The 16018-nt window shown below is 43.6% G+C and overlaps 1 protein-coding gene across 9 annotated transcripts in view; it reads left to right on the forward strand.

The window, feature by feature from the left end:
• Positions 1-16018, forward strand: part of MYO16 (myosin XVI) — a 539824-nt gene that overhangs the window by 120079 nt on the left and 403727 nt on the right. For all 9 annotated transcript variants that reach the window (XR_014819944.1, XR_014819945.1, XM_084982290.1 and 6 more), the window contains one exon: positions 1008-1271. Coding sequence is in view for 7 of the 9 variants with exons in the window: in XM_084982290.1 (XP_084838416.1) it covers positions 1008-1271 (264 nt within the window). In the remaining 2 variants the exon portion in view is untranslated. The remainder of the gene's footprint in view (positions 1-1007; positions 1272-16018) is intronic.

Consider the following 16018-nt stretch of genomic DNA (forward strand, 5'->3'; position numbering starts at 1 on the left):
GGTGTCTGGGGTGGTGGTTAGAGGAAATGGAAAGTGAAGATTTTCAGGTCCAGGACAGGGAACTCAGTTTGCTAATCATTATATTCGTAAGACGAAGACTGGAGTTCCCATCATGGCTCAGCGATAACGAACCTGACTTGTATCCATGAGGATGCGGGTTCAATCCCTGGCCTCGGTCGGTGGGTTAACGAGCCTGCGTGCTGTGAATTGTGGTGTAGGTCGCAGATGCAGCTCAGATCTGGCATGGCTGTGGCTGTGGTGTAGGCTGGCAGCTGCAGCTCTGATTCGACCCCTAGCCTGGGAACTTGCCTGTGCTGCAGGTGTGGTCCTAAAAAGACAGAAAGAAATAAATAGATAAATAAAATAAGTAAGACAATGACTGTAAGAGCAACAATTCCAACCATGATTTTGAGTTGCCATGAGAATACTCCCCTTTCCTTTGCGCAGTCTTGATACATAACCATTCTTAGGTCTTTTAGAAACGAGTGCCACTGATCACAAGGAAGAGAGCTCAGCAGTAAATGGATGGAAAATGATCACTGTAGCATACAAACCATGGATAGCCCACCTGTGTTCTATTACACTGGATCAGCAGAGCCATCAAGACATGCAAAACCCATCAGGCTGCTCTTGAAGACCTGGAGTGGCTTTCTGCCACAACTGAACCCGTAAAGTTTAGTCGGCATTCTTCCGTTAGGCAAAGAAGTTCAATGCCGTGGGAAAACGTTTAGGTCTTTGGTACAGATTTAAAGAAAGGGGAAAGGAAGGGTGCTTCATAGTTATGTTGAGCCAAACATATTCACATCGAATTATGTGATCCGTTTGTTACTATGCCATCTCGAGTAAGCCATTGTCACTCTTTGCTTTTCTTGCCGTCTGTGAAAAGGGCTTGTAGGCGTTGTGCAGGGTGGCGGAATGGGTTTCCCACTTGTGTGACAGGTGATGCTTGCAGCGCTCTCCTGGCTGGGGCCATGGTTCTAGTGACTTCCGCATTGTGTTTCTTTCAGGTTGCTTTCAGCTATGTAACATTTTTCGATCCCATGAAATGGAAATTGACCAGTGCTTGCTGGAGTCCCTCCCCCTGGGCCAGCGGCAGCGGCTGGTGAAACGCATGCGCTGTGAACAAGTCAAAGCTTACTATGAAAGGGAGAAGGCTTTTCAGAAGCAGGAGGGGCTCCTGAAAAGGCTGAAGCATGGGAGGACTCAGAAAGTTCATTTTAACCTTGCTGACATGCTGCAGGACGCAATCATCCACCACGATGACAAAGAAGGTAAGGACATCAAGACAATCCTTTTCTGACGTGGCGTTTCATATTTTCTGTTTGTTGTGTTTTGATGAGGAAGTGGGAGATAGAACTTCTTTTAAATATGAGAGGTTTCTTTTAACTGCCTGAAATAAGTAAGAAAAAAATGCTCTTTCCCATAAACATAGTTAAAATTCCCAAGTCTCCTAGTAAAGATGGAAAAAATGCAACATTTTGATAAACTGGTTGTATGTGTTTTTTGTTTGTTTGTTTTTTGCTCTTTCGGGTGGCACCTGCAGCGTATGGAGGCTGCCAGACTAGGGGTCGAATTGGAGCTGTTGCTGCCGGCCTACACCACAGCCACAGCAACGCCAGATCCGAGCTGTGTCTGCAACTTACACCACGGCTCACAGCAACACTGGATCCTTAACCCAATGAGGGGGGCCAGGGATCGAACCCCAGTCCTCATGGATACTAGTCGGGTTCGTTACTACCGAGCCACAACGGGAACTCCTGGTTGTATGCTTTTCGTAAGTAAGAATTACCTATCCGTAAAGCAAGTGGTTTCCTTACAGATTGTTCATTCAGATTGTTCATGAACTTTGCTCACTGTTCAGGAGGCTGGCAAGTCCGAGACTGAGATGCTGGCCAAGTTCTCTGTGCGGGCTCTCTTCCTGTGCCCTCAGGAGATGGGGAGAGAGAACGCCCCTGTCTCTCTTTTCGTGTAAGGGTACTAGCTTCATTATGGGGCTCTATCCTCATCCAAACTTAACTACCTCCCAGAGGCCCCCGAATCCTCAATTCTTCACATTGCGGGTCTTCAATATGTGAGTCTGGGGTGGGGCATAAAAATTGAGCCCATAGCAGATGGCCTATCACTCTATACTTGGAGCTGATTCAAGCATGAATTATCTCTCTTTATCTACCACTTCTTTTGGGTCTCTGATCCACCTTAGAAAATTCCACCTGGGTACCGATATAGCTTACTCTGTCAGGGAAAAATATTAATTTTCTTGCAAATTAAAAAAATAAATTGCACTGTAAAGTCAAGGAATCTCTTTAAAGGCATTGAAGCACATGTTTTATTTCTTCTAGAAATGTATCCAGGAAAATATTTTCATTCAGTCATGGTAGTCGTATTTTCATTTATTTTTAAGCTACCTAAGGTGTCCGATGTATACGTTTATAGAATTGAGACAGTAAAAAATGCTTTCATAAGAAAAACGCTTTCCATTTAAATTATTGTTAAACACTTTGCAGAGTTTGTATTTGTGGAAGTTACTTTATTTCATCTCCTATTTCCAAGTTCTTGCCTTGACTTACTGAGTATAAAGGATCAAACGAACGCTTTCTCAACGGATATGTTATTTGCACTAAAGTTTGTATTATGCCGTGGACAAGCAATTCAGGGATTTTTGTTTAACTGTCTAAATGTTGTATTTTTGTAAGTGTAAATTTAGTATCTTCAACACTTTATTGTTCTTTTCTGGGAGCTGTTGATTTTTTTAGGGCGTAACTGCCACTTTAGGTTCTGCATCAGTCTAAAATGTGTTCAACAGCTCTTTTCCATCTAGAAAGGAACATTTGTTCTAAATTTTCTTAGGGGTTTTAAGTCAAAGTTGAATTTGTTTGAGTTGTACCACTTTAGGAAAAGGGGAGGAAGTGTCTTAATGCAGAGAAGATTAAAATGGGAACGAAATTCCTCTGTTTGAATTGTCACTCCCAAATATCAGCTTGTCTTTCCTAATTAGTCCCCAATATGTTTTGCTGAAAGTAGTATAAGTGGCGATGGGATGTCTTTATTATGCTTTTATTATTTAGCATTCTACCAATATTTTCTTTTCTTTTTTCTTTTATGGTCTTTTTGTCTTTTAGGGCCACGCCTGCAGCATATGGAGGTTCCCAGGCTAGGGGTCCATTCGGAGCTAAAGCCACCAGCTGCAGCCACGGCAACACAGGATCTGAGCCGTGTCTGCAACCTACACCACAGCTCACGGCAACAACAGATCCTTAACCCACTGAGCGAGGCCAGGGATCGAACCCACATCCTCATGGATGCTAGTCGTGTTTGTTAACCACTGAGTCATGATGGGAACTCCTCTACCAATGTTTTCAGCACTGTCTGTGCTTTATGTGATTTCGGTAATTTGATTCTCTCAACAGCCATATTCAGTAGGTAGGCTCTTCTTCCCATTGTACAGTGAGCCTTGGAACCAGTTACCATCTCAGGTCTACTTAAGCTTCAAAGCCATGTTTTGGTTCATAATACCACACTGTCTCTCAAGTCGATTCCTTTTTGTTAAACCATCTTACTGAGGTACGTTTGACATAGAAGAAGTTGTACATAATTGATACATATGACCTGATACCTTGGAACTAAGTATATACCTGAGAAGCCATCACCAGACTGCAGGCCATAAATGCATCCATCATCTCCAAGAGTTTTCTTCTACGCACTTAATTTTTTAAGTTAGTTTTTCTCTTCTGTAGTAAGAGCACTTGATATATCACCCCTCAAGTTTATTTTTGATAGTTAATTGAGCTAAACCAGCAACTCCATAAGATGATTTGCTTCCTCTGCCCTTGTCAGCATAGCTATAGACCTGGAATGTCAAACTTCATTTTATCTCCATTTTACTTAAAATTTTGAGAACTCACCTGGGAAAAAAGGAAACTGTCAAATTACAGCAATGGGACACTGTTTCTTTCTGCTGTTTCTCCAGCCCTTGGTCCTCAGCTTCTGGTGGGCTCTGGTCTGAGGTCCACGGCTCAAAGCTCTGACGTTTACTCTGCTCTTTCTATCCATCCTCCCCGCAAGGCTTCACCTTCACCCACTCTAATGATTTCCCAGGTCCCATCTAGACCTTTCGCCTCAGCTCCAGACTCCACCATTCTGATCGTCTAACGTCTTTACCTTATTAGGTATAAAACTGAGTATTTATCCCCATGTTTTTGCCCAAACCAAAACTTCCCAACTGTTTCTATTTCCGTTAATGTCAGCACCATTCCCTTGGTCTTCTGGCCCAGATACCTCGAGGTCATGTTGATTTAGTTGCACATTTGTAAAGAGCTGCACTTCCCCTGAATAATTTATGGGAGGCATCAGCTGTGTGTCTCTTTTCCAGAGCTCTCCAAGAATAAGCCCGGAATGCAATGAATGCTTCTCTGTACTGGATGATCTACGGAAAGGCTGAACATTTCCTTACGTAGAATTTCATAAGTAAATCATTAAGACCGAATGTGAAATCTCGTTTCCTATATGTCTCAAGTGTGTATATGTGAGAAGTGAAAGGAAACCGCAGTTAACTTAGAGCTCAAGAGTACTTAGCCCAGCCCTTTCTTGCATTTACTAGATTGGCAAAGAAGTTAAAAGTATGAATTGGTTGGTTGCCGCATAAACTTACTCAACTTTTAAACTTTAAAAATTTATCTAAGATGTATATGTATGTATTTAGTAGACATCTATACTACTCCAGTATATCTAGTGTATAAATGAAGAAGGAGCCAATTATAACTTTCCACCTCTACCATCTAATGATGCTCTCTATGAAGATGAGCCCTGCGCTCTGGCACTCTTCCCCCAGTGGGAGCTGTGGATTTCTACCAAATGCAGCCTCACTCTCCCTCCCTAACCTCCCCATCACCAGGTGCACAAACAGACAGGGAGAAAACGTGACATTCCATCAGCAAATTTAGGCTGATACCTAGAGAAATCGATACCAAGACTCTGCCACCTTTAGAATGGTGATCAAATCCGGGAGTAGGTACCCATCCTTGTTCCCTCCTAGCATTCATTATGAACAAAATAGGGTGAGATGTGCGTTAAGCCCTCTCAAGGATAAATACGTCTGAAACTCAAAAATAGGCGTTTTTATACCTGACATGACTATACGTGGACCCTCCCCCCAAAAGAGTTGGATTCAACCAATATGGACGTCTTGGGTATTAGAGAGGTGGGGTTATAAAGCAAATATAAAGCATCCTCTCATCTCTAAGGAAGAAATAGGAGAAATGAATGTTCCCCATGGAAAGACATAACAATATACTGTTGTCTGCATCTTCCACATTCCAGAGCAGTACCAGGCTTGGGCAAAGGGAAAGGGCAGGTTTGTCAGAAGCATCCCTGTCTTGTTAAATTCACAGTGATACAGGAATAGACATCCTTTAAGCTAAGCATGAATCTGTTCCTCTAACCTGACAAAGGAGGGAGAAGATGTGGAAAGATGTAGCTCAGATAAGATGTTTTCTGAAGCAGACATGGGAATAAAAGGACCACGTCTAGATACCAGAGAAAGGGGGGAGCTTTTCGGGTCCAGGTCTATGTCTCCATCAGAGAGATGGAAGGATAAGTGTGTTTAGCTTGGGTACATGCTGAATCTAGCAACCCTGGGGCAGTTTGGAATTTTGCAGAGCTAATCACTGGACTATGATGCTTTCAACTAATAGGTAACAGCTGCTGGGTAATTAAAGGTGCCCATTTAAAGACTGGTTATAAAATCATAAATAGCTGGAAATTAAGTGCACTTAAATTCTGTGGGAGTCTGTGTGGATTTAATGAGAGACTTAATATTTCACCAATACCAAATTCATAGTCCTAAGAAGTATTAATTATTTTCACTGCTTGCTATGTAGTTCCAGCTTTACCAGGTACTGAGAGTAATTGAGAGAAATGGAGAATGTGCTTCATAAGCACCTGTAATCTAGGTGGAAAGATACACTGTTCTTTAAAAACCAAACTAGAAATCCATGTCGAAGGAATGGCAGTGGGCATTTGTTGAGAAGGGATCACCAGGGGTTTTAACTCTGCATTTGGGGGGAATGAGTTGGAACCCAACCCAAGTACTCAGGAGTTGGGTTTCTCTGGCCAGGGCACTTTCTGTGTCTCACCTTGCTGTTCTGCAAATGAAGTTGAGACGGAGATGCCCATCTCTCATAAGTGGCTGGAGGATTGGTTACATCATACATGCAAAGAACGTACGTCTGTCATGTATTCCCACTCGCATTATAATTGTCAGCTCTGGAATGATCTGAAAGGGAATGAAGGGACAGTGTTGGAGGTCCCTTCGTGGCTCAGTGGTAACCAGCGGGTCCGTGTTTAAGGCAGTACGAATCTTCACACTCCCAGGGTTCACGTGGTCACCCCTTTTCTCCTCCGGACAGTGATTAAGGGCTTTTCCCGGTTATCCAGAGGAACGGCGATATGCCGGCAAAAGCATCCACATGGCAGCGTGAGCCTGAAGGCAGAAGCTAATTTTTTAGGTTTTATTCCTTTTTAAAAAATCATTTTCTTATATCAAGATAAGGAAGACTGTGGAAGGGACATATTGGATTAAGAAGCACATTAAAAGCTTAACCCAGTGGTTTTCATGTTTGAGGGATGAGGAAGGCAGGTTCTGGGTTCTGGCAGGTCCAGTACTTCCTTGCCTCCTGGTGGTACAGTCTCACCCACCCGAGTCAACGCCTTATTCCAGCGGCTGGTACCGTTTAGACCTGCTCTCTGAGGACGAAGGCGAATGTCTAATGAGAATTCATGGGAGAACCTGAAATCTCTCATTTCTCGTGCTGCATACTCTCAAGTTTTAATTAAATTGAAACTGAAAAAACCCAAATGTGAAGTCCCTGAATTAATGCTGCGACTAAGGTCTTCAATCCCTCACATATTACATAGCGCCGCTGCCGCTGGTATAAACCAAGAGTACTCTGGTGCATTGTGCTCAGAACAGTCTAGGAAAAAAGAAAAAAAAATGACCAATAATTTTCTGTACGAAAAAGGCACAATCCGTCAGAGGCCCAGACTGCTGCTGAGGACCCCAAAAAGACAGGGCTTGAGTTAAGTCATCTTCCCTGATTTCCGACGCTGAAATGATATTTCTCCTTGGCCATCCCATGATGCCACCTCCTTGGCATTTCATTCGTGGCTCTCGAATTCGCTCACCTCTATCCTACTATCTTCTGGATATAAATGTCTCATCTTCCCTATTCTGTGCGGCTCAAGACGAGGTTATGTTCTCCTTGACTTTCTGTCCCAAGAGGTCGCTGTCCTCATGGATCAGAGGAGAACCCCCCCTGCCTTCCTTTCTCTGTGCAGCAGCCCCGGAGCACAGGAATACAGAGCCTTATGGACTGGCTTAGCTATGTCTGGAAAGACGAAATAAAGAAAAAAGGAAAACCTGGCAGATTACAACCCTGGCCAAACCCTCAGGAGAAGCACCTACAAGCAGGAAATCTGTGTCTGATCAATGGGCTGCTGCAGGCAGCATTGCTGCCTGAAATAAAAAGCGCCAATTCCACTGCCCTCCAGCTGCGTGATTCTAGAAGCTGTTTTTTTTTTTTTTTTTGAATACTCTGGGCAACATAGATCTATATCTTTCACAGCTGACACTGATTTGATAAGAAAACAAGATTACTTCTGGTTGAATTTCAGAAACATAAGACTGGATATGAAACCTGAGAATCCTGGGTGTTGATCCTCTGAAATTCCTTCCCCACTGGGACAAAGGGGAGGGAGCAGCTGGTTTTCTGCCTCTGCAAACGCTGGAGAAGCCAGGCTGGATTGCCTTCCTCAAAGCTGCCAAAGCGTGTGTGACCTGGATGGCAAGGGGGTGAAACCTGGCAGGCTTCTTTTCCTTCTTTTCACCTTGCGGGGTTGTCTGAGGGACAAACAGGTGTTACGTGCATCTCCTTGGGCCGCCGTAGCAGTAGGCTCCGGACTGGGTGCTTTGTAAAAATTAAGGAAAATACTTTTTAAAAAAATTTTATTGAAGTAGAGTTGATGCACAATGGTCTGAGAATTTCTGCTGAATAGCAAAGTGATTCGGTTCTCTGTGTTCACACATCCATTCTTTTTCAGATTCTTTTCCCAAGTAGATGATCACAAAAGATGGGGGAGACAGCCTGGGGGCTTTAAACACCTGAAATTAATTTTCTCACAGTTCAGATCAGGGCACGAGCTGCTTTGGTTTCTGGTGAGAGCGCTCCTCCCAGTGGCAGCAGCGTGTGGATGGCCGGCTGCTCACCTGGCCTCCCTTGGTGCCCACGGGGAAGTGAGCTCTCTGCTCTGTGTTCTTAAAAGGGCACCAATCCTATAGGATCAGGGCCCCACCCTTCTGGCCTCATTTAACTTTAGTTACCTCCTTAAAAGCCCCATCTCCAAATGCGGTCGTATTGAGTGGTAGGACTGCAACATGTGGGTTTGGGGAGGACACCGTTCCATTCATAAATGTATTTTGGTTGAATTCTCATTTCAAGGAGACTGTGTTACCTTGGGGCCGTTGGAAAGTGGATACAAGATGAAATTAGATGTGCAGGAGATTTTGGAGGGACGGGCCAGCAGCGAGGAGAAAAGGGGCAGAGCCCCGAGGCAGCTGGGGGAGGCTTGCGTGATGCTGGTGTGGCCCCAGTTGTTAGTGAGCTTAGGCTGCCCCAGCAAAGGACCACAGGCGGGGTGCCCTAAACAGAACTGCGTTTCTCAGAGTCCTGAGGGCTGGAAATCCCAGGTCAAGGGGTCAGCAGGTTCACTTATTTCTGAAACTGTCCCTGGCTCGCAGATGGCCACCTCACTGGGTCCTCAAGCGGTCATCCCTCCACCCCAGCGTGTCTGAATCCCAATCTCCTCTTCTTATAACAGCGCCTGTCATATTGGATTAGGGTTCCTCTCATGACCTTGTTTAACCTTCATCACCTCTTTAGGGACCCTTTTGCCAAGTACAGTCACAGTCTGGGCTACTGAGGGGTTAAGACTTCTGCATACGAATTTTGAGAGACACAATGCAACTTCTAACGCCAGAAGAGGAGAAGGAAGCAGAGATTGGCAGGAAAAGTTGCAGGAATTGGTGGAAAAAGTTGTCACGTGGTCCTAAGAAAATTCTCTACGAGGCTGATGAGTAGTTCTTTGGTCAGAGCTGTTTCTGGGAGGTGGCGTGTCTAGGGGTGGACCAGCAGCAGTAAGTACCCTGTCTCACATTCTCGTGTGAGAAGCACGGCCTCCGTGTCATTTAGATACAGGAGGTGGGACCTGTCATGCTTCTTGCCCCTGGCGTTCTGAATAGACATCTCCATAGACACGGAAAAGCCTCTGTCACATGTTAAAAGGAAGTAAACCAGATTTTTAAGATCCAAGCCTAGAAGACTCCCATCAAGAATAGAGATTCAGGAGTTCCCGTCGTGGCGCAGTGGTTAACGAATCCGACTAGGAACCATGAGGTTGCAGGTTTGGTCCCTGCCCTTGCTCAGTGGGTTAAGGATCCAGCGTTGCCGTGAGCTGTGGTGTAGGTTGCAGACGTGGCTTGGATCCTGCATTGCTGTGGCTCTGGCGTAGGCCGGTGGCTATAGCTCCGATTTGACCCCTAGCCTGGGAACCTCCATATGCCGCGGGAGCGGCCCAAGAAATAGCAAAAAAAAAGACAAAAAAAAAAAAAAAAAGAATAGAGATTCAGGAGTTCCTGTCGTGGTTCAGCAGTAATGAACCCGACTAGTATCCATGAGGATGTGGTTCGATCCCTGGCTTCGTTCAGTAGGTTAAGGGTTCGGCGTTGCCATGAGCTATGGTGTAGGTCGGAAATGTGGCTCCTATCTTGCATTGCTGTGGCTGTGGTGTAGGCCAGCAGCTGCAGCTTCAGTTTGACCCCTAGCCTGGGAATGACCATGTGCTGCAGGTGCAGCCCTAAAAAGTGAAAAGGAAAGAAAGAAAGAAAGAAAGAAAGAAAGAGAAAGAAAGCAAGCATATTCAGATAATAATGTGAAGCTAGGAGCTGCCGTCAACCTCATAGGTGAAGCAAAATGAGATAAGGCACAGTGTCCCCTAGTATGATCAGCATCTGCTCCAGGAGACAGAGCAGAAACAGACCTAGGATTCTGAATATGATAATTCGGAATCAGAAGGAGGGATGGCAGGTATTGCTGCAGGTTGTTTAAGGCCTACACCAAAGAGAAAACCAAGTTAAAGATGCGGTGAGATGTTTGCATCAAAGTAATCCCCTACATTTTTATTTTCACTCATGGAAAGCCCTAACTTCTTGACATTGTATGAAATCAATGCCAGAAGTTATCAAGAAGAGAACCGGCAGCACTTTGTCTGGGATGATTTGGTTGTTTATTTGGATATCCAAGAGCCTGACGGCAGGGTAGTGACGAGATAAGGTACATAACTGTACACCGTCTACTGCTTCCAGGAATAGAATCAGTTTGCTGGGAAGGACATGGAGGTTGCATGCTGTGGGGGGTTCAACCAGACGGGAACACCCAAGGCCAGGTAGCATCTCAGAAGGATGCTGCTTATCCCACCTGCCGACACTGGTCCTGTGACTTGTTTATGAATCTCATGTCTGGCCACTTCTGTAGGTTGATCCTATGAAATGCCAATGCTTAACTGTTTTTCACCAAGAATAGCTGCCAGGTTTATGTGGTCCAACCTTGGTTTCGTTGCTGATTTTCAAATCATAAAGGGAGTTACATCACTTCAGGCTGAGTCTGGTAACATAATGAATGATTCTACCCTGTGGAAGAATACTCAGAAGCTCAGGCATGCACTGCCTTAAGCATAGATATATACGCAGCAAAATACACCTGCAGGATAAATCCAGCTCCTCCGTGGAGTTGCTAGACTGACAAGTGTTTACTCCTATGGTTTGATAAACAGCTGTGGCAAAAGTGGTAGTTGAGTCCCTCACCTGGCTATGGCCTCAGGTTTGGGGGGCCCTGGATAATTACAATAATCACGTAGACTCTTCTGCGAAATCAGCGTTGACGCTTTCTTCTCGTGGAAGCACATCAGCCTGGGCGTTTCTTCCTGGAACCTCAGGCCCTGGTGCCGTTACACAACCCCCAGGGTTCAGAATTCCTGTCGCTTTCTAGGAGCTTGCGTTCATCCATCAAAACCAGTTATTTTCGGGCTACTTACGGTTCCAAAATTTATAGCTGGGTGAGTGGAAAACACATCGAATGTAGAACGAGAGCCGGAAAACAGTGTGATGGGTTTGAGTGACCGTAGTTCATCCACCAACAGAAAAAGTAATGAGGGCAAATGTAAACTCCAAAGTACCAGTTACCTCCTTTGGGAGCTGTGGTTTGTTGTAATCATGCGATGAGCCAATTAATCAAATCAAGGACTGCATTAAGAGAAGCAGGATTTCTGAGACAAGGGAGGCAGAAGGCCTGGGTGATGTAATTTAATTTGGGGGCCTTGGTGCATTTAAATACAGAGAAACCCATCAGGACTTTGAGAGCCGTGAGGGGCCTGAAACCATTTTACATGAGGGGGTTTGACTCAGAGAAGCTCAGACAGGACAGAACAGCTCAATTTCAGGTTTTGCCACGGAGAACTTATTCTTTTTATTTTTTATTTAAGTGTAGTTGATTGACAGTGTTGTGTCTGTTTCTGCTACACAGCAAAGGGCTTCAGTCGTATGGATGCATACACTCCCTTTCCTGTGTTGTCTCCTGTCATGTTCTATCCCAAGAGTTGGATCGAGTAGGACCTCGTTGCCTCTGCGAACCCCAAGCTCCCGGTCCATCCCTCTCCCTCCCCCTTCTTTCTGCTTGGCGACCTCAAGTCTGTCCTCCATGTCTGTGAGTCTGTCACTGTTTTGTAGATGGGTCCTTGTGTGCCATGCTTTAGATCCCACATGCAAGTGATATCCTACGGTATTTGTCTCTTTCTATGACTTCTAGTGACGTCGGTGTTTTTTCACTATGGGATGCTGGGTAGAGAAGGCCAGGGGTTTGAAACAGAATTGAGCTCCATGGAAGGAAGTGATTTGAAATATTCAGAAGAGACTACCTTGGGAGGTGGGGAAAAGTTGGCAGGTTAACTGAAAACTCTCATTGCCGTGGTTTATTCATCTGCATAGCAGTATCTCCGTCATAGTTGGGTGAGTGTGAATCTGTAGTCTTATTAGCATAAGCTGCACTCCTCCTCATTATCATTTCGTACAAACTTGGATTGCTTCATCTTTAAAACGTCTCTTGATATCATCATGCTGGGATTCTGTGAGTTCTTTATATAAAAATAACCATGTGCCTGAGTGAGAACTACAGGCGCCGTAAAATTGCTCTCGGATCCTTGAAAGTCTCAGGATCAAACCTCTCATGAGTTTAACTTCAAATACGTATTACTTTCAGTCCAAAAGGAGAAATCAGCTTAGACACAGAACAGTCTCCTAACTCCTTCCTTTCTCTCGAACTTGCCATGCAGGTTGCCATTTGAGGGGGTTATGAAACTGTATAATTTTAGTAAAAGGCTTTCTGAAAATATGTCTTAGTAAAAAGATGATAAGTTTTGGAATCAGCGGTGTGTGCTATGCCTCTTTCTTGCTGGGTATTTGTCTAACTTGAAGGCATCATGCCAGTCAACTTAGCATTTTTGAGTTTTGAGGTGCCTACCAGTTAGATGGTGGTTATACTAGTTTATAAGCTTGTAAGGGTTGGACCATAGGCAGATACTAGTTAAATTGTAGCTGTCTTCTTCTTCTTTTTTTTTTTTTTGTCTTTTTGCCATTTCTTGGGCTGCTCCCACGGCATATGGAGGTTCCCAGGCTAGGGGTCGAATCAGAGCTGTAGCCACCAGCCTACGCCAGAGCCACAGCAACGCGGGATCCGAGCCGCATCTGTGACCTACACCACAGCTCACAGCAACGCTGGATCATTAACCCACTGAGCAAGGGCAGGGATCGAACCCGCAACCTCATGGTTCCTAGTCGGATTCGTTCACCACTGCGCCACCACGGGAACTCCCTAGCTGTCTTCTTATTAACCTATCTAGGGATCGCTGAAAATGAGCATTATCATTATATTTATTATACCTCATAATTATTACAAGGAAGGTGTGACTCAAATAGTGCCATAAAATACTGCAGTGGTTTTAAACTTTATAGGTTATAAGCCTTAAGAACACAGAATGTTGATTGGCTGTTGGAAGTCGAACTGAATTTTATTTTCATGGTTTAAATGGCTTTCAGAACTGCTAGCCATGTCATAGTTCGTGACTTGATTTTAAAAATTTTATGTTACATCACAATTTTTATCACAGAGAACCTTTAAAAATAGACTGAGGATCATCGTAAATGTAGTTATTGCAAAAATGTGTGGGGTTTTTTGGCCTTTAAATGTCACAAACAGACTTTTAAGACCATGCTAGTGAATTAATAGTTAATAATTTTAATAGGCCCCAGATTTTATGATGAGACTGTATTACATTAGTTAAAATAAATCCTCTTACTTGAAAGCTTCATAAAGATCTCTTAATGAGTAACAGACATTTTTGATTGTTTTTGCAATGATTATATTTGGTGAAGAATTCAACAAACTTTCATTGTCAAAAGTGTATCTTTGTTAAACCCAGACAAATAACCCATATCCTTGCCTATTCTCTTTTTATTAACGGTCATTTCTTATAAAGTGGATGAACGCACACGTGCAAAGAATCTCTGAAATGTGAAAGATGAAAACACAATAGCAGCAAAGAGGAAAAGTTCCCCCAGCATGAAACTGAACTTGGAGACACCTCTGTGGCCAGCACAGCTCTAGGTGCTTCCTTTCGAGCAGAAAAGAACCAATTAATTGAGGAACGGTGAGACTAGCATGATATGGAAACAATCTCCAAAATGAGATTCTATATTGAACAACTTTGCAGTGGGGCCAGATGCTGTCCCTGTATTTTCACAGATTGTGATGAATGATGGATGGGCCCAAGTGACTTTACCAAGTCTGTCCATGAGCCAGATCTCGGCTCATTTTCCACAGTTTTCTCCAAATATTGTTTAAAACCCACATTTTTAAGTTTAGTAAGTCCAGCGCCTTCCACAAGATACGCTCCAAATCTGCTACTATAAAGGTCAAGCCTCGTGCCTTGCGACAGGGGTACAATGCAACACAGAACAGAAATGTCTTTGAGGAGCTTCTGTGAGGCTTCAGATGCTTGAGGAAGGTTTGGAAGGTGAAATGCACCAACAGTGACTCAGCCAGCTCTGTCCTTTCCTCAGCTTAGTCTTCTTTCCCTTATTTCTGCTCTCTTGCACAATGGTTAAAAGAAATGCTGGCTCTTTTATTTGACAGGTGACTTACAGCTTTTTTTCCCTCCTACTTCCAAATTCACTTCCTCTCCAAGAACTGGAAAGAGGGCTGCATGTGGATGTTGGACTCATTTGTTAACTAAAGTCCATTCTTTTTCATCATCTCTTGGTTGAAAAGCATTCTTCTGGCATATAAAGCAATCTCATTGACTCTTCTCATTCATTTCCTTGGTTTTAGCCAGCCATAACTTAATGAACATCAATGATAAGTTCAAATAATATAGGAACCACCACCATATTGTCTTAATGTTTATGTTTGCGCCATTCTTATTCTGGATTGAATTGGCCAGGCCAGAGTTATTACAGATCTGGCTATTCTTGAATGATTATAATGAACTCCTCCCCGGTTTCTTTCTTTCTTTTTTTAACCATTAATTTTTGGATTTATTTATATATTTTTTCGTAAAATTTTTAAAAATTGTAATCAATTGTTATTTCCCCAGTACATTTTTTTCCTACTATACAGCATGGTGACCCAGTTACACATACATGTATACATTCTTTTTTCTCACATTATCATGCTCCATCATAAGTGGCTAGACATAGTTCCCAGTGCTACACAGAAGGATCTCATTGCTAATCCATTCCAAAGGCAATAGTTTGCATCTATTAACCCCAACCTCCCAATCCACCCTACTCCCTCCCCCTCCCCCTTGGCAACCATGAGTCTATTCTCCAAGTCCATGATTTTCTTTTCTGTGGAAAGGTTCATGTGTGCCGTATATTAGATCCCAGATATAAGTGATATCACATGGTATTTGTTGTTCTCTTTCTGACTTACTTCACTCAGGATGAGAGTCTCTAGTTCCATCCATGTTGCTGCAAATGGCGTTCTTTTGTTCTTCTTTATGGCTGAATAGTATTGCATTGTGTATATATACCACATCTTCCTAATCCAGTCATTCGTCATTGGACATTTGGGTTGTTTCCATGCCTTGGCTATTGTGAATAGTGCTGCCATGAACATGCGGGGGTGCATGTGTCTTTTTAAAGGAAAGTTTTATCTGGATATATGCCCAAGAGTGGGATTGCTGGGTCATATGGTAGTTCTGTGTGTAGATTTCTAAGGTACCTCCATACTGTTCTCCATAGTGGTTGTACCCGCTTACATTCAGACTAAACATTGCAGGAGGGTTCCCTTTTCTCCACACCCCCTCCAGCATTTGTTATTTGTGGACTTATTAATGATGGCCATTGTGACTGGTGGGAGGTGGTATCTCAAGGTCGTTTTGATTTGCATTTCTCTGATCCTCAGGGATGTTGAGCATTTTTTCATGTGCTTGTTGGCCATCTGTGTATCTTCCTTGGAGAAATGTCTAGTCAGGTCTTTTGCCTATTTTTCAGTTGGGTCGTTGGCTTCTTAGCTGTTGAGTTGTATGAGTTGCTTGTATATTTTAGAGATTAAGGGCTAGTCCGTTGCATCATTTGAAACTATTTTCTCGCATTCTGTGAGGTGTCTTTTTGTGTTCTTTTTGGTTTCCTTTGCTGTGCAAAAGCTTGTCAGTTTGATGAGGTCCCATTGGTTTCTTTTTTATTTCTGTTGCTTTGGGAGACTGACCTGAGAAAACCTTTGTAAGGTTGATGTCAGAGAATGTTTTGGCTGTGTTCTCTTCCAGGAGTTTGGTGGTGTCTTGTCTTATATTTAGGTGTTTGAGCCACTTGGAATTTATTTTTGTGCGTGGTGTGAGGGTGTGTTGTAGTTTCATT

The sequence above is a fragment of the Sus scrofa genome, chromosome 11 (assembly GCF_054392235.1).
Source record: "Sus scrofa isolate SSC_HxYL_T2T_F1_AM1 chromosome 11, Sscrofa_HxYL_maternal_Yorkshire_Landrace_v2.0, whole genome shotgun sequence".
NCBI lineage: Eukaryota > Metazoa > Chordata > Mammalia > Artiodactyla > Suidae > Sus > Sus scrofa.